Source organism: Oncorhynchus masou, chromosome 20 (assembly GCF_036934945.1).
Source record: "Oncorhynchus masou masou isolate Uvic2021 chromosome 20, UVic_Omas_1.1, whole genome shotgun sequence".
NCBI lineage: Eukaryota > Metazoa > Chordata > Actinopteri > Salmoniformes > Salmonidae > Oncorhynchus > Oncorhynchus masou.
In genome coordinates, this window is record NC_088231.1 from 17,646,258 (window position 1) to 17,668,968 (window position 22,711).

At 42.6% G+C, this 22,711-nt stretch overlaps 2 protein-coding genes and 1 long non-coding RNA gene across 5 annotated transcripts in view; 2 read left to right on the top strand and 1 right to left on the bottom strand.

The window, feature by feature from the left end:
• The window catches only part of tbck (TBC1 domain containing kinase), a 62,883-nt gene extending 58,228 nt beyond the window's left edge, over nt 1–4,655 (top strand). The window contains exon 26 of the mRNA XM_064926605.1: nt 3,514–4,655. Within this exon, the coding sequence (XP_064782677.1) occupies nt 3,514–3,624 (111 nt within the window). The 3' untranslated portion in view covers nt 3,625–4,655. The remainder of the gene's footprint in view (nt 1–3,513) is intronic.
• A 578-nt stretch (nt 4,656–5,233) lies between these two features.
• LOC135507075 (hydroperoxide isomerase ALOXE3-like) overlaps nt 5,234–22,711 on the top strand; it is a 115,475-nt gene continuing 97,997 nt past the window's right edge. The window contains exons 1-15 of one of the 3 annotated variants that reach the window (XM_064926614.1): nt 5,248–5,367; nt 5,854–6,007; nt 6,653–6,860; nt 7,129–7,210; nt 7,316–7,438; nt 8,171–8,274; nt 8,826–8,998; nt 10,353–10,496; nt 12,097–12,300; nt 13,700–13,786; nt 14,063–14,232; nt 14,374–14,495; nt 14,711–14,811; nt 15,029–15,199; nt 15,351–16,176. In XM_064926614.1, coding sequence (XP_064782686.1) covers nt 5,861–6,007; nt 6,653–6,860; nt 7,129–7,210; nt 7,316–7,438; nt 8,171–8,274; nt 8,826–8,998; nt 10,353–10,496; nt 12,097–12,300; nt 13,700–13,786; nt 14,063–14,232; nt 14,374–14,495; nt 14,711–14,811; nt 15,029–15,199; nt 15,351–15,530 — 2,016 coding nt within the window. In that variant the 5' untranslated portion in view covers nt 5,248–5,367; nt 5,854–5,860 and the 3' untranslated portion in view covers nt 15,531–16,176. Of the gene's footprint in view, nt 6,008–6,652; nt 6,861–7,128; nt 7,211–7,315; nt 7,439–8,170; nt 8,275–8,825; nt 8,999–10,352; nt 10,497–12,096; nt 12,301–13,699; nt 13,787–14,062; nt 14,233–14,373; nt 14,496–14,710; nt 14,812–15,028; nt 15,200–15,350; nt 16,177–22,711 lie in introns of those variants that run through there. The other 2 variants (XM_064926613.1, XM_064926615.1) reach the window with 2 other exon arrangements.
• Nucleotides 8,723–20,499, bottom strand: LOC135507076 (uncharacterized). The gene is made up of 2 exons (XR_010450603.1): nt 20,415–20,499; nt 8,723–12,877 (listed from the first exon to the last, which is right to left on the bottom strand). It is a non-coding gene; the product is annotated as an uncharacterized LOC135507076 (long non-coding RNA).

Genomic DNA, 22,711 nt, shown 5'->3' on the forward strand with positions numbered 1-22,711 from the left:
AGTTTCTCCCATACCTACATCAGGGCCTGTATTAGATGGTACCTACATCAGGGCCTGTATCAGATGGTACCTACATCAGGGCCTGTATCAGATGGTACCTACATCAGGGCCTGTATCAGATGGTACCTACATCAGGGCCTGTATCAGATGGTACCTACATCAGGGCCTGTATCAGATGGTACCTACATCAGGGCCTGTATCAGATGGTACCTACATCAGGGCCTGTATTAGATGGTACCTACATCAGGGCCTGTATCAGATGGTACCTACATCAGGGCCTGTATCAGATGGTACCTACATCAGGGCCTGTATCAGATGGTACCTACATCAGGGCCTGTATTAGATGGTACCTACATCAGGGCCTGTATCAGATGGTACCTACATCAGGGCCTGTATCAGATGGTACCTACATCAGGGCCTGTATCAGATGGTACCTACATCAGGGCCTGTATCAGATGGTACCTACATCAGGGCCTGTATCAGATGGTACCTACATCAGGGCCTGTATCAGATGGTACCTACATCAGGGCCTGTATTAGATGGTACCTACATCAGGGCCTGTATTAGATGGTACCTACATCAGGGCCTGTATCAGATGGTACCTACATCAGGGCCTGTATCAGATGGTACCTACATCAGGGCCTGTATCAGATGGTACCTACATCAGGGCCTGTATCAGATGGTATCAGGGCCTGTAGATGGTACCTACATCAGGGCCTGTATCAGATGGTACCTACATCAGGGCCTGTATCAGATGGTACCTACATCAGGGCCTGTATCAGATGGTACCTACATCAGGGCCTGTATCAGATGGTACCTACATCAGGGCCTGTATCAGATGGTACCTACATCAGGGCCTGTATCAGATGGTACCTACATCAGGGCCTGTATCAGATGGTACCTACATCAGGGCCTGTATCAGATGGTACCTACATCAGGGCCTGTATTAGATGGTACCTACATCAGGGCCTGTATCAGATGGTACCTACATCAGGGCCTGTATCAGATGGTACCTACATCAGGGCCTGTATCAGATGGTACCTACATCAGGGCCTGTATCAGATGGTACCTACATCAGGGCCTGTATCAGATGGTACCTACATCAGGGCCTGTATCAGATGGTACCTACATCAGGGCCTGTATCAGATGGTACCTACATCAGGGCCTGTATTAGATGGTACCTACATCAGGGCCTGTATCTGATGGTACCTACGTCAGGGCCTGTATCTGATGGTACCTACGTCAGGGCCTGTATCAGATGGTACCTACGTCAGGGCCTGTATCAGATGGTACCTACGTCAGGTCCTGTATCAGATGGTACCTACGTCAGGGCCTGTATCAGATGGTACCTACGTCAGGGCCTGTATCAGATTGTACCTACATCAGGGCCTGTATCAGATTGTACCTACATCAGGGCCTGTATCAGATTGTACCTACATCAGGGCCTGTATCAGATGGTACCTACATCAGGGCCTGTATCAGATGGTACCTACATCAGGGCCTGTATCAGATGGTACCTACATCAGGGCCTGTATCAGATGGTACCTACATCAGGACCTGTATCAGATGGTACCTACATCAGAGCCTGTATGTTCCTCCAAGTTGTTAATGGTTTGCCTTGGTCTTGTTGACCCCCCCCCCCCCTCCAGATTGGTAAATGTTCCTCCATGTCGTTAATGGTTTGCCTTGGTCTTGTTGACCCCCCTCCCATCCAGATTGGTAAATGTTCATCCATGTTGTTAATGGTTTGCCTTGGTCTTGTTGACCCCGCTCCAGATTGGTAAATGTTCCTCCATGTTGTTAATGGTTTGCCTTGGTCTTGTTGTTCCCCCACCCTCCCCTCCAGATTGGTAAATGTTCCTCCTTGTTGTTAATGGTTTGCCTTGGTCTTGTTGACCCCCCCCCCCTCCTCTCCAGATTGGTAAATGTTCCTCCATATTGTTAATGGTTTGCCTTGGTCTTGTTGACCCCCCTCCTCTCCAGATTGGTAAATGTTCCTCCATGTTGTTAATGGTTTGCCTTGGTCTTGTTGACCCCCCCCTCCCTCCTCTCCAGATTGGTAAATGTTCCCCCATGTTCTTAATGGTTTGCCTTGGTCTTGTTGTCCCCCACCCTCCCCTCCAGATTGGTAAATGTTCCTCTATGTTGTTTATGGTTTGCCTTGGTCTTGTTGACCCCCCCCCCCTCCCCTCCCCTCCAGATTGGTAAATGTTCCTCCTTGTTGTTAATGGTTTGCCTTGGTCTTGTTGACCCCCCTCCAGATTGGTAAATGTTCCTCCTTGTTGTTAATAGTTTGCCTTGGTCTTGTTGTCGCCCCCCCCTCCAGATTGGTAAATGTTCCTCCATGTTCTCAATGGTTTGCCTTGGTCTTGTTGACCCCCCTCCTCTCCAGATTGGTAAATGTTCCTCCATGTTGTTAATGGTTTGCCTTGGTCTTGTTGTCCCCCAACCCTCCCCTCCAGATTGGTAAATGTTCCTCCATGTTCTTAATGGTTTTCCTTGGTCTTGTTGACCCCCCCCCCCTCCCCTCCAGATTGGTAAATGTTCCTCCATGTTGTTAATGGTTTGCCTTAGTCTTGTTGTCCCCCAACCCTCCCCTCCAGATTGGTAAATGTTCCTCCATGTTGGTAGTGGTTTGCCTTGGTCTTGTTGACCCCCCCCCCTCCCTCCTCTCCAGATTGGTAAATGTTCCCCCATGTTCTTAATGGTTTGCGTTGGTCTTGTTGACCCACTCTCCCTTCCAGATTGGTAAATGTTCCTCCATGTTCTTTATGGTTTGCCTTGGTCTTGTTGTCCTCCCCCCTCCAGATTGGTAAATTTTCCTCCATGTTCTCAATGGTTTGCCTTGGTCTTGTTGACCCCCCCCCCTCCTCTCCAGATTGGTAAATGTTCCTCCATGTTGTTAATGGTTTGCCTTGGTCTTGTTGACCCCCCCTCCTCTCCAGATTGGTAAATGTACCTCCATGTTCTTAATGGTTTGCCTTGGTCTTGTTTACCCCCCCTCCCCTCCAGATTGGCAAATGTTCCTCCATGTTATTAATGGTTTGCCTTGGTCTTGTTGTCCCCCAACCCTCCCCTCCAGATTGGTAAATGTTCCTCCATGTTGTTAGTGGTTTGCCTTGGTCTTGTTGACCCCCCTCCCCTCCAGATTGGTAAATGTTCCTCCTTGTTGTTAATGGTTTGCCTTGGTCTTGTTGACCCCCCTCCAGATTGGTTAATGATCCTCCTTGTTGTTAATGGTTTGCCTTGGTCTTGTTGACCCCCCTCCAGATTGGTAAATGATCCTCCTTGTTGTTAATGGTTTGCCTTGGTCTTGTTGACCCCCCTCCAGATTGGTAAATGATCCTCCTTGTTGTTAATGGTTTGCCTTGGTCTTGTTGACCCCCCTCCAGATTGGTAAATGTTCCTCCATGTTGTTAATGGTTTGCCTTGGTCTTGTTGACCCCCCTCCCCTCCAGATTGGTAAATGTTCCTCCATGTTAATGTTTTGCCTTGGTCTTGTCTCCCCTCCAGTTTGCGACCCATCTGGTGAAGGTAAACTACCCTCGGGTGACCACCCTGGACGGAGGCATCAACAAGATGAAGCCCACAGGCCTCCTCACTGTCCCCTCCCCCCAGATCTGATCAGAGACCACACCCGCCAGCTGCCAAACAAACTCGGTCCCACCCACACAAACAAAAGTGAACCGCTCATTCATCGTCTACCAACGGGCATTCTTTTTATTTTATTTTAATAAAATAAAAAAATAAAAAATCCTAACAAAATGTTGAAAATATTTGCTTGTGTTTCTGTATATTGTTTTACATTTAGATTTCATAATTTGATGTAACAGTCCCTCTCTTTTTTTTATTCTTACGTTGTACTGTATGTATGTGCTCAGATGTCACAGCATTAAAATGACTGAGATCAGCTCCTCACTGTACAAAGTGTCTGACTTCTGTTTGCATAAGAGATAAAGGGTGTATCATTTGAAGATAAGGGAAGAGGTCACATTGATAAAATCTTGAGGTCTTCCGTCTCATCATAAAAGAGAACTCAAGGGTTGCGTTGATAGTTGACATTCAGGGGGTGTTGCATCAAAAGCATTGTACTACTCACAGTTCATGTCTGCTATCACTGCTCAGTGCGTATGTAAGTGTTTTCATGTTAAGATAGTGTATTTACAAAGTTTAATCTTTAAGATCTATTATTCCAACCATATGGGCCTCATACTGTAGACACACTAAGCTCACTGTAAACCGATCTCCATCATAAAGACATATATTGGTTTGACCTCATTCCTGACCCTGTCGACCCTGCGCCTGTGTTTGTCCTGCAGGAATCTCTGTATTATGTACACAGTGAGGTTACATACAGATTGCGTATGTAAGTACTGCAGTCCCTGCAACTCCATTTCTGAACAGAAAGGCAGCATACAGTAGGTGGGATTTGTCCTGTTACGACCCAAATAGATCTCCCAGTGGGCAAAAATTGTAATTTTCTGGTTTTCAACTGACTTTCTGTTTGAGAAAACGTCATGCAACCAGGTAAAGATGTACTTTGTGACGAAATGGAGATGTTGTGGGAAAGATATCGTATTTTGGTTGTTATTGAATCTGTTGTTTTTTCGGTTGCTAAGAAGCCGTAAATGTGAAATAAAATGTATTTTAATTTATTAGAATACTTTGATATGCTGTCCTGGGGGCTGGTCTTGTGGTAGTGCTCTAATACCCTTTGTCTCTGGAGGCACTTTATCTGCTTCCTGATGTTACCAAGTAAAAGTGCCTAGTTTGAATGTTAAAAAAAGGGCCATCACTACTTGGTCTTCTTAAAGTAACATGCTTTTCCACACTTTAGTGTATATTTACAGTAGCCTATGTTATTTGGCAACCCTTTTCCATCAGCAGAGGGCCTCACACAGGTATGGGGAGTTATAGGAGGATGGGATCATTGCAAAGACTGCAGTAAATGGAATGGCATAAAACACATCAAAAATAAGAACCACGGTTGACCCCGTTCTATTGATTCCATTCCAGCCATTCCGATGAATAATTCAATTTCCCACCTGTAACTTGCATTGCAGTGCTAAGCAAACATTTCACCGCATGCCCTCAGAATTGCGAAATTGACGTTACAACACCCTTTCAACCACGGCTCAAATTTCTACTGTGTATTTACAATAGGTGATTGGGCAACGCTTCGCTATCAACATTGCCAGAATTTATCATGCAGGATATGCAAGGTCAATGGTGGGAAGTAACACCCAATATGTACTCAGGGTTCTGCACACACCTCCAGACAGGTATAAAACAAGCAGTAGGGAAGGTCATCATTACATGCATGTTAAGGCACAGTTAACAGGGTACTACAAACTATCAACCAATCAGGTAAGGGAACTCTGAATGTTTTATTTTTGATTATATGGGAGATGTGTGCAGAAAATACAGTTAAACTTGATGTGCAGCGTGATTTCATGTTTTGTTTTCTTCAGCTATGTATAGAATGAGGAGGCTATTATTTAACCAGAGATCAGTGTACTGAGCCAAGAATGTAATGCACACAATGCAATGGGTATTTTGGATAATATGCACATTGAATAAGCATATTACTCCTGTCTATGGTTAATTTGCTTACTGCCATTTGCTTGTGCAAAATGTCCCCCTACATGCTGTGTGTATGCAATAACTGTGGCTTTGCAAGTTTGTTATTCAAGCAAGAATACCCTCAAAACAGTTTTTGTTAATGAAATGGATCAACAGATATCATGTAAGTCTTAATATTTGCAGAAATGTTTGCACCATCTACATTGAATGAACTGTTGTTTGCTGTGCAGTCGCCGTGTGAGCAGATAAGCCTATCGTAGTGTTTTTCAGAGTCAAAATGGCAAAATACAAGGTGACTGTGCACACACACAACATCGCAGCTGCCACCACGATGAACAACGTCTTCATCAAGCTGATTGGCGAAAAAGGAGAGAGTAAGCGCACGTGGCTCACTAGCTTGAATGGAGGATTCTATCAAGACACAGTAAGTCAGTGATGCTCCTATCAGTACTAAGAGATATTTCTCTTTAAATCTAGAATCCTTAATTGAAACAATAACAAAGAGGCACCCCGCCTCTGTTTTGGTAAAAAGCTGAGGGATGGGCTTGTAGAAATGTCACCATTCTCAAACTCATAGAAGAATGTGTACTTTTAACCATGTTTTGTGGCTATAGCTTAGTGTTTGTTCACATTTACATTGCTTACAATCATTGGGTTCTGATTAGGTACGACAGTTGAACTAAGCAAATATAAATTATATTCTTCAAGAATCTATGGGTATATATAATTAAAAATTATAAACATGGATGTAGCAACAAATGATTCTAGCTTTAATAAGACTTACCATTTGCATTTTTAAAATACTGTACTCAAAACACACCCAAAAGAACCCAATATGTTCATTAACATATAGTGTTTATGACATGAAGACTTTGTTGCCTGTATGTTGGACCCTTACGTAATAATACTGGTAGTCCAGGATTAGTTATATTTGCCTTTGTTATTTGCTTTCTCACACAGTCCAGATTCCACTCTCTCTGCCCTTCCCTTTCTCTCTCTCTCCCTCCCTCCATCTCATTCTTTCATTCCCTCCATCTATCTCTCACTTCCTCCATCTCTCTCTCTGCAGGCGTCTCGTGAATTCGACGTGGTGTGCCCCTCCTCCCTCGGCACGCTGGTGCTGATAGAGCTGGACAAACAGCCCCTCCCACTCTTCCCCCAGGACGCCTGGTTCCCGTCCAAGGTTGTCGTGACGACGCCAGAGGGAGACACATGCCAGTTCCCCATCTACCGTTGGATTATGGACAAGGAAGTGCACCTGTTCAGAGAGGGCACAGGTCAGCACGGTGTGACGTTATGAAACAACATCACATGCAGACATGTTAGAATGAGTAATGCATGGGGGAAAAAATGGATACTTGCAGCCATTGGGGGGGGGGGGGGGGCATTTTTTCTTTGTGTGTGCATGATGTCACTAAGTTTTAAAAGCCACTTTTCCTCTTAGGGCCACCGTACATACAGTAATACACACAACACTGGTTCTGAAGGATTAGTGCAATAATACGTGTGATTATCTTGATTAATTTTTTTATTTGATTTTTTCAGCTAAAAGACTCTGTGATGAAACTAATCATCTTGCCAGGTACTGCAGGGAAAAGGAGATGAAGACGAGAACTGAGCAGTACTGGTAGGTGCTGTGGTCTTTCGTCCTAGCTTCCCAGTCTGTCCATTATATCTGACCAACCTCCATTTATTTCCTGCTCCTCCTCTTTCTCCTGCTCCTCCTACTCAGCTGGGATACCTACAAGGAGGGTTTCCCCGGCAGCATGAAGGCAGACAACCCTCTGGATCTTCCCAGCGAGATCCAATTCTCGTTCACCAAGGCCACCCAGTTCCTCTTCACCGCCGCCACCGGGTGAGTTCCTCACCTAAGCCAAATGTATACCCGACTTGAGTACACAACACGAGAATGCAATGTGCTACTCATAATGGCTTCCCTATGTGGTTATGTGGTAAGTTACAGAATGAGGAATTGGCGTGCTCAACTTGAAAGTCTGTAGTAACAAAATGTTGGGTTCAAAAGGCATGCACTGGGGGGAAAACCCCAAAAACCCTCATTCATTAAAATATTCTTTACATTTAATGTATTTTTAGGCACTAGAAGTTGTGAAAAATAGTTGAACAATGTATGTAAATAATGAATGTAAATTATGATTGTGAAAAAAGATACTACAATGTTTCATAATTTATAACTATGTGTGAATGTGTGAATTTTTCTCCAAAAGCTGATGAAGTATGTCGCCCAAATGGGTCTGATTGCTCTGCACTCTCCTGCTGATAATTACATTAAAACTTAAGAATAGTTCAGTGCGGATTTGAGCTTTTTTCCTTTGTCCAGTACGTGGTGAGTTTAACATTTTGGGTTGCACACACTTGCATATTTTTGCAACTATGCAGGACAGACATTTTTGCGTTGCATACGTCGGGCATAATTCATCCTCTAAGGACAGTTTTTTATTTAATTTTTTATTTATTTCACCTTTAGTTCAAATAAGTATTCCATTAATTTATATTGTTGAGTTGTACATTTGCTCTGTGAAACTCTATTGGCTCAGCTTGACACAGTTCCTTGTCTCCCATTCTGTAGGATCACTGAGCTGAAACTGAAGGGGTATTCTGACAGCAAGAAGAACTGGAAAAACATTGATGAAATCAGCAAAGTCTTCTGCTGCAATAGAACTGTCATCTCAGGTGAGTGCATGTCATAGGTGCATTTGCAGAATTAACTCCAGGGGCCTGTTTATTAGGTGGTAAACGTTTTGAAACAAAGAGAAAGGGGGAAGTAATACTACTTGAATATGTCCAATAAAAATATACATTCAGTACCAGTCAAAAGATTGGACACACCTACTCATTCAAGATTTTTTTCTCCATTTTCACTATTTTCTACATTTTAGAATAATAGTGAAGACATCAAAACTATGAAATAACACATATGGAATCATGTAGTAACCAAGAAAGTGTTAAACAAATATTTTATTTGAGATTCTTCAAAGTAGCAACCCTTTGGCTTGATGACAGCTTTGCACACTCTTGGCATTCTCTCAACCAGCTTCAAACATTTGACTGGTACTGTATATACTGAAAACGACCCTGGATTACTAGGCATCATCTGGAAGAAAACAGACTGAAACAGGGAGGGAATACCTGTCCAATAAGAAACTATTGATTTTATTTTCTGTTGCACAAGGTTTTGCTACGGTGTGCACTAATTAATACGACCCAGAATTTCCTCCTTCCAGACTACACACAGAAGCACTGGAAGGAAGATGAGTTTTTCGGGTACCAGTATCTGAACGGCTGCAACCCCATGTTGATCCGTCGCTGCTCGGAGTTGCCGGCAAATTTCCCCGTCACAGGAGACATGGTCAAGCCCTCTCTTCCTGGATCGTCCAGCCTCCTAAAGGAATTGCAGGTACTGTACAGTATGTCAAAATGGGACTCTTTGTTCAAAGTTGCCTAAATTATTGCAGTACCACTTCTACCAAGGGTGGCGCTGGACTAGGGGCAGTCCTCTTGGACCAAGGTGAATATCTTAGATATTCACAATTATCAATGGAAGTCAATAGAGATCCCTTTGTTGGATGTCTAGACCTCCACTTTCTTGGACCATCAGAAGCATGTACCAGATTCCTTTTTGGACCTACAGATGACATTTGTGGAGGTCCATCCAGTATGTTTCTTAATAGCTACAAACAATATGCACATTTCCCTACGATAGATGTTTCCATCAAATTGACCTGTTGCGGAAAAAAGTCTGTCACATAAAAATAACCTTTATGGTTAAATTCCCATGTACCCAAACATAAAAATAACCTTTGTGGTTAAATTCCCATGTACCCAAACATAAAAATAACCTTTGTGGTTAAATTCCCATGTACCCAAACATAAAAATAACCTTTGTGGTTAAATTCCCATGTACCCAAACATAAAAATAAAATAAAAACTCTGATGGCTTTGTCACAATTATTTTTCTGTTATATACTGAATGTGCCCACTCTGGTCTTGGCTCGTGCACTCTAGCCAACAGCTGGCAGATACAGTGCAGGTATAATCTACATGATGACATTATTATATGGACAAAAAATATTATTTTTATTTATCAATGGCAGTCAAGCATCTGACATCATGTCACCAGAAAATGACCCAAGATATGTATTGGAAAGGAGCATCAAGTTCATCACTGTGCACTTTCACCACCCTGTGAAGTTCATCATAACTTATTTCATCTAATAAACTGCATGTTTTCCTGAGTCGTAGTGAGAGGACCACACAACATGTCACGTGACTCCAAGTTTACTTAGATATGATGGTTATTATATCCATTTTTGCACATAAAAGTGTCATTCCACCACCATTTCTCGCATAATATATTTTACAGACACAAAAGTATCCCACCTTGTCTAGCATATTTTGTTTTGTTGACATGCTGAAAGTTTACAGACAAGCGTTCTGTTATCTTCAGGCCAGTCGTGACATTTTCTATCTGACATGTACTTAAAAAACGTTGGATGAAACCTGGTCACTGAAAAAATGAAAAACATCCCTGTATTCCTTTCTTTGATGTTTTTGTGGGGGGATGGTAACCCTAAAATCCAAGAAAGTAATCGCAAAAATAACTTTATTGGATGTTTTTTGGGATAATCCTAGTAAAACACAGAGCTACAATATCTGTCCCATTCCAAAATACCAAGAAAGTGAACCGTAATCCTAACCTGTTGCATTGTAACTTTTGGGTTTATTCTCCCATGTCATCCAATCCCAAACAGAGCGGCAACATATTCCTGCTTGACTACAAGAACCTGGATGGATTAAAGGCAAACGTGATCAATAGGAAAAAACAGTACATGGCGGCTCCTCTGGTTCTGCTCTACAAAACCCCTGATGACAAGCTGGTTCCCATCGCCATCCAGGTAAGGTTGCCCTAACTAACTTTGAAGTGAAGAATACAGTCACGGAGACCATTACAAGTGAGAGAGTCTGTAAACCCATCATGTTTCAATCTCCTTTAGAGAGCCCACTTACCCATGGAGGCTGGTGGAGATAGAAATGGAGAGTAAGGGCTCATTACTACCACTCCCTTCTTTACGTTCCAAACATTACAACTAGCCCGTCCTCCCCATGTTTCCCTCCACCAGCCTCCACTGTATCTGACAGCGCCCATTACACACTTAGAACATGTGGTTCATCAAGGGTCCTTTGGGAAGGGTGATGGTTTTATGTGAAACCTTTGATTCCTTCAATGCTTCTTTGGAGTTCAGAAAAGGGTTCTTTCCTCTTTTGTGATAATCAAATGTGTGTGTGGGGGGGGCAGATCATAATTATTTTGGGTTGTGGTTTGCTCAAGGCTCTTTTTGAGTGAGAGTGTCATTCCAGTTTATCTTTGTGTTATTGTGTCATTACATGTTAAATATGACTATAGCTAGTGAAAGTGTCTTGTGAAATGCGTAAGGGATAATCAACGAATATGTGTTCTCTGGAAAATAATTAATAATGAGGTGTGTTCCACAACGCGCTAGCAGAGTGGAACTAACCTTCCACAGAGTTACATTATTTTCCAGAGTACGCATAGAGCCGAGTTGATTATCCCTTTTATACCATGGCTATAATTCAGCACATTTACTTGCTAGAAATGTGTTCATTTTGCAGGGATAAATGAGTTCAACATCCACTGAAATAGCTAGCAAGTTTACTAGATAGCGACACCAGTTGCCTGGGATTTTTTAAACAAATTTATCAACAGTTTTAAGCTAAACGGTCTGATCTGTTGCTTCAGCCTATTGCATTTTTACATTTTTCATGTGCAGTGGTTGTATGAATTTTGAATCTGTAGAACCGTAGACATATTTTGCATCATCCCAGTGATGACGGGGAAGCCCTTAATTATACAGACATAACAAGTAGGCTATTTGGTTGTAATTGTAATGTTGCAACATTTTATAGACTATCAAGGGTGTCCAACCATCCTCCAGGAGAGCCTTAAAGGGGCAGTGTTGTATTTTGAGACCGATTGAATATGCGAAGAAGCCAATAGACAGAGTGTAGCCTCCATGTTTGTCTGATCCTCTATGGTAAAAAAAGGATAGTAATGCATTTCATTTTGTAAAGTGGTTCCTTGCATCATACAATGATGTACAAAACATTCAAATGGTGTTACAGACCCTTTTTTTGTGTGTCTTGAGCTTTTGGACAAGTAAAAAAGGTTTCCTACTTGTCCTAAGGACAAGTGGCTAAAAAAGTACATGTCAAGCCCTGAACCAAAAAGGGTTGAAACGATAGCAGAACCCTTTTTGGTGCTATGTAGAACATTAAAAAAATGTTATTTATAGAACCTTAGGAAAGGGTTCTTTATAGCACCATAAATGTTCCATTCATAACCTTATGTTCATGGTTATTTATAGAACCTTCAAAAAAGGGTTCTATATAGCACCAAAAAGGAATCCGTATTTTTTCATTAAACAGGAATAATGTTGCTGGTAGCCATCTATGGGGTCCCTAACACTCTCTCCACAGCTGAAGCAGGAGCCTGGAGAAGACAACCCCATCTTCCTTCCTACTGACTCTGAGTATGACTGGCTCCTGGCCAAGATCTTTGTGAGGAGCGCTGACTTTCAAGAGCACCAGCTCAACGTCCACCTGCTGCGCACTCACCTCCTGGCTGAGGTGTTCGCTGTAGCACTGCTGCGCAACATGCCCATGGTGCACCCCCTCTACAAGGTACATAACACAGTACAGCATAGCATAACATAGCATAAACCCAGGAGGTTGGTGGAACCCTAATTGGGGAGGACGGGCGAGTGGTAATGGCTGGAGTGGAATGTTATCAAACACATGGCTTCCATTCACTCCATTCCAGCCATTATTATGAGCTGTCCTCCCCTCCGCAGCCTCTACTGAGCATAGCATAGCATAACATAATATAGAATAGCATAACATAATATAGCATAGCATAACATAATAAAGCATAACATATCATAGTATAACATATCATTGCATAATATAGCATAACATATCATAGCATAACATAATATAGCATAACATAATATAGCATAACATATCATAGCATAATATAGCATAGCATAACATAATATAGCATAACAAAACATAATATAGCATAACATAATATAGCATAACATAATATATCATAGCATAACATGGCTTCCGTGTTGGATGCGCGCTGTGTTAAGAAGCAGTGCAGCTTGGTTGGGTTGTGTTTCGTAGGACGCATGGCTCTTGTCCTTCGTCTTTCCCGAGCCCGTACAGGAGTTGTAGCGATGAGACAAAACAGTAACTACTAACAATTGGAAATTGGGGAGAAAAAGGGGGTAAAACACTATATATAAATAATAATATAGCATAGCATAGAATAACGTAACATAATAAAGCATAAGATAAGATAGAATAATATATTATATCATAGCATATATAACAGAATACAACATAGCATGTCCAATTTTTTTTGTTACATGCGCCAAATACAACAGCTGTAGACCTTACCGTGAACTGCTTACTTAAAACAATGCAGTTTTAAGTAAATAGAGTTAAGAAAATATTTACTAAATAAAATTAAGTTAAAAAAAGTAACACAATAAAAGAAAAGCTGTTAATGAGCCTTTTGGACCTAGACTTGGCGCTCCAGTACCGCTTGCCGTGCGGTAATAGAGTGAACAGTCTATGACTTGGGTGACTGGAGTCTTTGACCATTTTTGGGGCCTTCCTCTGACACCGCCTAGTATAGAGGTCCTGGATGGCAGGAACCTTGGCCCCAGTGATGTACTGGGCCATACGCACTACCCTCTGTAGCACCTTACAGTCAGATGCCGAGCAGTTGCCATACCAGGCGGTGATGCAACTGGTCAGGATGCTCTCAATGGTGCAGCTGTAGAACTTTTTGATGATCTGAGAACCCATGGCAAATCTCTTCGGTCTCCTGTGGGGGAATAGGCATTGTTGTGCCCTCTTCCAGACTGCCTTGGTGTGTTTGGACCATGACAGAGGATAATGACACATGAAAGTATAATACACCTATTTCCAATCTGTCCCCAATTATGCCAATTTGTTTCTCTCGGGATTGTTAACCATCCATCCTTCTCTCCACCCTGGTTTACTGCTTTAGCTTCTGATTCCACATACCCGCTACACCCTCCAGATCAACCTCTTGGCCCGGGCATTTCTAATAGCTGATAAAGGAGTTTTCACTCAGGTAGGCTACTGAGTCGACTGTTTCCATAGAAGTGTGTGGTGTCCATATTAGGAATCACACATCCATGGAAGTTGTGTCAAAGTCAGCATACATGCGGTTGTATGTCTTGTAGTGAACCTACAGTACCCCCATGTATGGTCATTTGGCCCTCCTGGTCAACATACTTGCTGGTAGGTTCACTATCTCTCATAGAACCAGTGTAATATTGCAGCTTAGTTAAAGTACATTATAATGTTACAGAATTATGTAATCAAGTAACTTTAAGTGACGTTGTAGTTTGCTGCTTCGGGCGGAGAGGCGATGATTGAGATCCTGAGGAGATCTGTGGCCTCATTGACCTACAGCTCCCTCTGTATGCCGGAAGACATCACTGCACGAGGTCTGGAGTCAGTCCCCAACAACTACTACAGGGATGATGGACTCAAGCTGTGGGACATCATCTACAGGTAGGCTACGACAGAGCAGTAGAGCAGACCTACATGGTGGTAGTACAGTTTAATCCGCTGGTAGAATCTACAGTGAAAGCATAGCTCTACATAGATATGATATCTTCTTCCTTCGTTCTTCCGTTGTCGCCTTCCGTATAGGTTTGTAGAGGAAGTGATTCGTTTCTATTACAAGAGTGACTCAGAGGTCCGGGAAGACCAGGAAGTACAGAACTGGATCAAGGATATCTTTGACCATGGCTTTCTGGCCCAAGAATGCACAGGTGACGATGTACAGGGTAATACAGGGGTGTGTTGTAATGACGTATGCTGAAATGTCTTATTTTTCCAATATGTTTTTGGGTTTCTGGTCCATAACTTCCTCGGCATAACTCACAACTTCCATGGATGTGACTGTCCTATAGTCACAGTCCACCCAGCTCCCCTGCCATAACTCCATTCATCACACACCTCTCTCGGTTCTTATCTTTCTGTCCAGGAATCCCTCAGTCTTTCTCTACTGTGCCAGAGATCGTCAAGTTCATCACCGTGGTGATCTTCACCTGCTCAGGCCAACATTCTGCTGTCAACTCTGGACAGGTGGGTGTAACGTAACCCATACTTTTTTCAAGTATGTTATTAATCTAAATCTAACAACTACTGACTTTTTCTGCCTCATCTACCATTTAGGAAGAGACATATTTGTAAAAATGTTGTTAGGTTTTTTCTGTAATTCCTTGCCAGTATCATATCATCATTTTAGAATAGCAGCATATTGGATGTCAGTAATAATAAGTCATTCTTCTTGTTGTTACAGTATGACTATGGTGGCTGGATGCCAAACACCCCCATCTCCCTGCAACAGCCACCTCCCACCACTAAGGGGCAGTCTACTGAGAGCACCATGCTGGAGACCTTCCCAGATGTCGGCACAACAGCACAGGGCATGTCCACCATGTGGCTCCTTAGCAAGCAATCCAGTGACTTTGTGAGTCTGCCATTTTTCATGAACTATAATCAATATCATCTAGGCCGGAAATACTATATTTAGATACAAAATATCCCATTTAAGTGTCCTTTTTAAAGTTAATATTATAACTATCAATATTTTACTAACTTTGATTATTCTCCATATGCAGTTGGCTCTTGGCCAGTACCCAGAGGAGCACTTCAACGAGATACCACCCTGCATGATGATTCAGAAATTCCAGACGGAGCTGAAGGTCTTCAGCGAGACCGTCAATGCCAGGAACTCTGGACTACCAGTGCCATACACCTACATGGACCCTGCTGTGGTGGAGAACAGCGTGGCCATTTAGATAAGCCAAAGTCCTAGACCAGGGTCCAGTTCATGAGGCACTAATTGGAAGAAAACTGAGAAACTACCTTATTTTTGTTGTCCTTTGTTTAGCGCTTAAAAACATTTTGCATTGCGTGCCCTGATGAACATGACCCAATGATTCTGGAGGCGTGCAATTGTAAACATTCTAACATCTACAAAATGTATTGATTATGTCAAATTTTGGAGCTTTGCTAAACTAATGTCCCACTTCAATCAGATAAAGGGAAATTATCACGAGTGTTAACTGTGTTAAACCAACACACAACCACATGGTGTCCCTCACAGACAAATGACTTGTTGATGTTATTATTACATTTGTACGTGATAATATATGTTCATAAATATAGTGTCCTTCTTACAGATTAATTTCTGGCGCCATATAACTACGGACTACAGGGACTGCTGGTGAAAATGAGTTCTCCTGCTAAATGATGTGACACTGAAATGTTGATTAATAGTAAAGAGGTGTCAGAATAATATGAGAGAACACTAGGTGTGACTCTCATTTACAATTAAAAGCTAATAATTTTTATCTCTAGTCTTCTTGTGATATTTGCCACATCTCATTTTGGTTGAAGCCCTGTCTACCTCATGTATTAATTAAAAATAAATGTATAAAATGATGAAGTTATACTCTCATTTCCTGCTTGTTTTAAGTCACCTTTATCATCCTGACCCGAACCAAACTGGTTCCAACAATGTAACCAGGCCATCTCAGTACAGCTTGGCTCAGTTCGGCCCAGTACACAGCAAAAGTGTTGGGTCCCTAACACCATGGGTGTTTCAAATTCTGACATAAATGACCACTTTGTTAGTGCTGATGCTGTTACACCTACTCAGTGTTAGGGAATGACATGTAGTGTTACATTATTTTGGGGGGGTTTGTTTTAACACTGTAGGTTAAACCTCCCTGACCAAGGCCCTTCCCGCCCGATTGCCCAGTTTGGCTTTGCGGCCTGCTCGAGGAAGTGTCGAGGTGGTTCCAAACTTCTTCCATTTTAGAATGATGGAGGCCACTGTGTTCTTGGGGACCTTCAATGCGACAGATATTTTTTGGTACCCTTCCCCAGATCTGTGCCTTGACATAGTGAGTTTTGCAATTGTTAAATAAGATTCAACCTCACACTCTTTTCTACAGGTAACATTGGAAGCTGTTTTGAGAGGACAAATAATTTCACACTGACAAAAATAAAATGGAAATTAGAACTATTCAAATTAACAGATTATCTTCTTGAAATAAATCATCAATTCTCTATGAATCCCACTCCAGAATTATACAAGAAACAACTGAATCTACACACCAAATTTGATTGGATGTCCACCAAAAAAAGCTGAACTTATGCTCATGTAAACTAGTGGTTCGCTATGACCCTGATTCCCACGTAGAAAATATGCCTTTCTTACGAGCACCTTTCCTATGCACTTCTCAGTAGTTGGTATTCAGACATACCTTGTGCAGGTGCGTAAAGGGCTTTGCAGGCCTGGTTCCCTTGGGTTCTCAAAATAAAAAGTACATTTCAGTACATTTATTTTAAGCAATCCCTTTAAATACGGTGTACCATTTAGTTAGAATTTTGTCAATGCTGCAGGTGCAGTATTGAGTAGCTTGGATGAAAGGTGCCCAGAGTAAACGGCCTGCTCCTCAGTCCCAGTTGCTAATATATGCATACCACACTGCTCAAAAAATAAAGGGAACACTAAAATAACACATCCTAGATCTGAATGAATGAAATATTCTTATTAAATACTTTTTTCTTTGCATAGTTCAATGTGCCGACAACAAAATCACACAAAAATGATCAATGGAAATCAAATTTATCAACCCATGGAGGTCTGGATTTGGAGTCACACTCAAAATTAAAGTGGAAAACCACACTACAGGCTGATCCAACTTTGATGGAATGTCCTTAAAACAAGTCAAAATGAGGCTCAGTAGTGTGTGTGGCCTCCACGTGCCTGTATGACCTCCCTACAACGCCTGGGCATGCTCCTGATGAGGTGGTGGATGGTCTCCTGAGGGATCTCCTCCCAGACCTGGACTAAAGCATCCGCCAACTCCTGGACAGTCTGTGGTGCAACGTGGCGTTGGTGGATGGAGCGAGACATGATGTCCCAGATGTGCTCAATTGGAATCAGGTCTGGGGAACGGGCGGTCCATAGCATCAATGCCTTCATCTTGCAGGAACTGCTGACACACTCCAGCCACATGAGGTCTAGCATTGTCTTGCATTAGAAGGAATCCAGGGCCAACCGCACCAGCATATGGTCTCACAAGGGGTTTGAGGATCTCATCTCGGTACCTAATGGCAGTCAGGCTACCTGTGGCGAGCACATGGAGGGCTGTGCGGCCCCCCAAAGAAATGCCACCCCACACCATGACTGACCCACCGCCAAACCAGTCATGCTAGAGGATGTTGCAGGCAGCAGAACGTTCTCCACGGCATCTCCAGACTCTGTCACGTCTGTCACATGTGCTCAGTGTGAACCTGCTTTCATCTGTGAAGAGCATAGGGCGCCAGTGGCGAATTTGCCAATCTTGGTGCTCTCTGGCAAATGCCAAACGTCCTGCACGGTGTTGGGCTGTAAGCACAAACCACACCTGTGGACGTCGGGCCCTCATACCACCCTCATGGATTCGGTTTCTGACCGTTTGAGCAGACACATGCACATTTGTGGCCTGCTGGAGGTCATTTTGCAGGGCTCTGGCAGTGCTCCTCCTTGCACAAAGGCCGGAGGTAGCGGTCCTGCAACTGGGTTGTTGCCCTCCTACAGCCTCCTCCACGTCTCCTGATGTACTGGCCTGTCTCTTGGTAGCGCCTCCGTGCTCTGGACTGACAGACACAGCAAACCTTCTTGCTACAGCTCGCATTGATGTGCCATCCTGGATGAGCTGCACTACCTGAGCCACTTGTGTGGGTTGTAGACTCCGTCTCATGCTACCACTAGAGTGAAAGCACCGCCAGCATTCAAAAGTGACCAAAACATCAGCCAGGAAGCATAGGAACTGAGAAGTGGTCTGTGGTCACCACCTGCAGAACCACTCCTTTATTGGGAGTGTCTTGCTAATTGGCTATAATTTCCACCTGTTGTCTATTCCATTTGCACAACATCATATGAAATGTATTGTCAATCACTGTTGCTTCCTAAGTGGACAGTTTGATTTCACAGAAATGTGATTGACTTGGAGTTACATTGTGTTGTTTAAGTGTTCCCTTAATTTTTTGAGCAGTGTATTATTAGTATTGGATATAAAACACTCTGAAGTTTCTAAAACTGTTTGGATGATGTCTGTGAATATAACAGAACTCATATGGCAGGCAAAAATCTGAGAAGAAATCCAAACAGGAAGTCTGAGGTTGGTCGATTTTCAACCCAGCCCCTATTGAATTCACAGTGGGATATGGATGAAGTTGCACTTCCTAGGGCATCCACTAGATGTCAACTGTCTTTATAATCTTGAATGAGGCTTCTACTGTGTTGTGGCGCTGAATGGGAGCTGAATGAGCCAGGTGTCTGGCAGAGAGCCAAGGGCTGGTCATGCGCAATTCACATGATAGTGACCTGCGTTCCATGGTTTCTCTACATACAAAGCAATTCTCCGGTTGGAACGTTATTGAAGATGATAAAAACATCCTAAAGATTGATTCTATACTTAGTTTGAAATGTTTCTAAGACCTGTAATATAACTTTTTGATGCTGGACCTGCACGAGCGTTTGGATTTGTATACCTAAGCCCGAACAAAAGTAGCTACTTGGACATAAATAATGGACTTTATCGAACAAATCAAGCATTTATTGTGGAACTAGGATTCCTGGGAGTGCATTCTGATGAAGATCTTCAAAGGTAAGAGAATATTTATAATGTTATTTCTGATTTCTGTCGACTCCAACATGGCGGATACATTTTTTTTTCTGAGCGCCGTCTCAGATTATTGCATGGTTTTTATTATTTCCGTAAAGTTTTTTGAAATCTGACACAGTGGTTGCATTAAGGAGAGGTATATCTATAATTCCATGTGCATAACTTGTATTTTCATCTACATTTATGATGAGTATTTATGTTGAATTGATATGCAAAATCACTGGATGTTTTTGTAACTAGTGAACGTAACGCGCCAATGTAAACTCAGATTTGTTTTATATAAATATGAACTTTATCAAACAAAACATACATGTATTGTGTAACAGGAAGTCCTATGAGTGTCATCTAATTAAGATCATCAAAGGTTAGTGATTAATTTGATTTCTATTTGTGCTTTTTGTGACTCCTCTCTTTGGCTGGAAAAATGGCTGTGTTTTTCTGTGAGTTGGTGGTGACCTAACATAATCATTTGTGGTGCTTTCGCTGTAAAGTCTATTTGAAATAGGACACTGTGGTGTGATTAACAACAATATTACCTTTAAAACAGTATAAGATACATGTATGTTTGAGACATTTTAATTATGAGATTTCTGTTGTTTTGAATTTGGCGCCCTGCACTTTCACTGGCTGTTGTCATATCGATCCCGTTAACGGGATTGCAGCCATAAGAGGTTTTAACGAAAGAAAGAAAATGCTGGTTTGATTCATTCAGAAAATTACCACATTCAGTTCGTCAACCCATGGTAATGTTGGTAAACATTTGTACATAGAATTATAATAGGGAGAAGAGTGTACAACAATAGGCTATACCTTCGTCTGTTGCCTGCACTAACCATTGTTACTAATGATACTCAGCAACAACCATAAGAGTCTTATCGGCTCTTAACCAACCATGCATTTTTTTTTGTATTGTTCGGAACTTGTTCTGTACATAATGTTGCTGCTACCGTCTCTTATGACCGAAAAGAGCTTCTGGACATCAGAACTGGGATTACTCACCTCAAATTGGACGACGAGTTCTTCTTCAATGAGTCGGACACCAGGCATATACAACAGACACCCGACAAGGCCCAGATCCCAGTGATTCGCTGGAAAATAAATTGGACGAACTGAGAGCACCTATATCCTACCAACAGGACATTAAAAATGGTAATATCTTATGTTTCACCGAGTAGTGGCTGAACGACGACATTAAGAACATACAGATGGCGGGTTATTCACTCTATCGGCAGGACAGAACAGCAGCCTTTGGTAAGACACAGGGCGGGGACCTATGCATATTTGTAAACAATAGCTGGTGCACGATATTTAAGGAAGTCTCAAGGTTATGCTCGCCTGAGGTAGAGTATCTCATGATAAGCTGTAGACCACACTATCTACCGAGAGAGTTTTCATCTGTATTTTTCTTAGCTGTCTACATACCACCACCGACCAAGGCTGGCACTAAAACCACACCCGAAAAACGCTCCTCCAGTGGCTGCGCTCCTAGTGGCCAGACACTTTAATGTAGGGAAACTTCAATCAGTTTTACCTTATTTCTATCAGCATGTTAAATGTGCAACAAGAGGGAAACAAATCTAGACCACCTTTACTCAACACACAGAGGTGCACATAGCTCTCCCTCGCCCTCCATTTGACAAATCTGACCATAACTCCATCCTCCCGATTCCTGCTTACAAGCAAAAAAAAGTGGTCAGCTGAAGCAGATGCTAAACTACAGGAAAGTTTTCCTAGCACAGACTGGAATATGTTCCGGGATTCTTCCGATGGCATTGAGAAGTACACCACATCAGTCACTGTCTTTATCAATAAGTGCATCGAGGTCGTCGTCCCCACAGTGACTGTATGTAGATACCCCAACCAGAATCCATGGATTAGAGGCAACATTCCCACTGAGCTAAAGGGTAGAGCTGCTGCTTTCAAGGAGCGGAACCCGGAAGCTTATAAGAAATCTCGCTATGCCCTGCGACGAACCATCAAACAGGCAAAGAGTCAATCTAGGACTAAGATCAAATCATACCACACCAGTTCCCGACGCTCATCGGATGTGGCAGGGCTTGCAAACTACTACAGACTACAAAGGGAAGCACAGCTTAGAGCTTGCCAGTGACACCGAAACATGCATGAGAGCATCAGCTGTTCCATCAGCTCTCCGCAGCCAATGTAAGTAAGACCTTTTAACAGGTCAACATTCACAAGGCCGCTGGGCAGACGGATTACCAGGACGTGTACTCCGAGCATGCAATGACCAACTGGCAAGTGTCTTCCTGACATTTTCAACCTCTCCCTGTCTGAGTCTGTAATACCAACATGTTTCAAACAGACCACCATAGTCCCTGTGCCCAAGAACATGTAGGTAACCTGCCTAAATGACTACCGACCCGTAGCACTCACGTCTGTAGCCATGAAATGATTTGAAAGGCTGGTCATGGCTCACATCAACACCATTATCCCAGAAACCCTAGACCCACTCCAATTTGCATACTGCACCAACAGATCCACAGATGACGCAATCTCTATTGCACTCCACACTGCCCTTTCCCATAGGCTTTGGCCAATGAGCCATGGCAGAATTAGTGCATACAATATAAGTATCTCATAAGAAGAGGTCTATGCCAATGCTAGCAAGCCTGCCTAGCTGTGCCTATCTCCATCATGTGTGGATAACATGATGACTCCAGTAATAACTAAAAGTACAACAATATCCAGTAATGTTTTACCACAAGGAAAAGGCGCTTGCTAACATGAGTTAACTGGCTATCTAGCTAGCATGAGCTAACTGCCTATACTTGAGTAGCCATCACAGTCAGAAAAGGTGAGGAACTCATGGAAATTAAATAGGAAATAGTTACCGATTTCTAACTTTTTCGAATACAAAGACGAAAAAAATATATCCTCACTCTTCTCATTAACAGCAAATGATTGCATCTTACAATTCTATTGACCTGTTTTGTTTGTTATGAATAAGCGTGTCATCATATCCCCACTAGAAACTGTGCGTACGGATGGTCTAAAGCAGTGATTCCCAAACGTTTTAGTCGCCTTCAAACATTCAACCTCCAGCTGCGTTCCCACTCCAGCACCAGAGTCAGAGAAACTCTCAAATGTTGTTTGTTGCCATCATTGTAAGCCTTCCACACACACACTAAACCATACAGTTATTAAACATAAGAATGAGTTTGAGTTGTCGCAACTCTGCAACTTCATTTCTCTACCATAAGTTGCCTCCAATGTGGTTTTAAGAGAATTTGGCAGTACGTCCATCTGGCCTCACAACCGCAGACCATGTATAACCC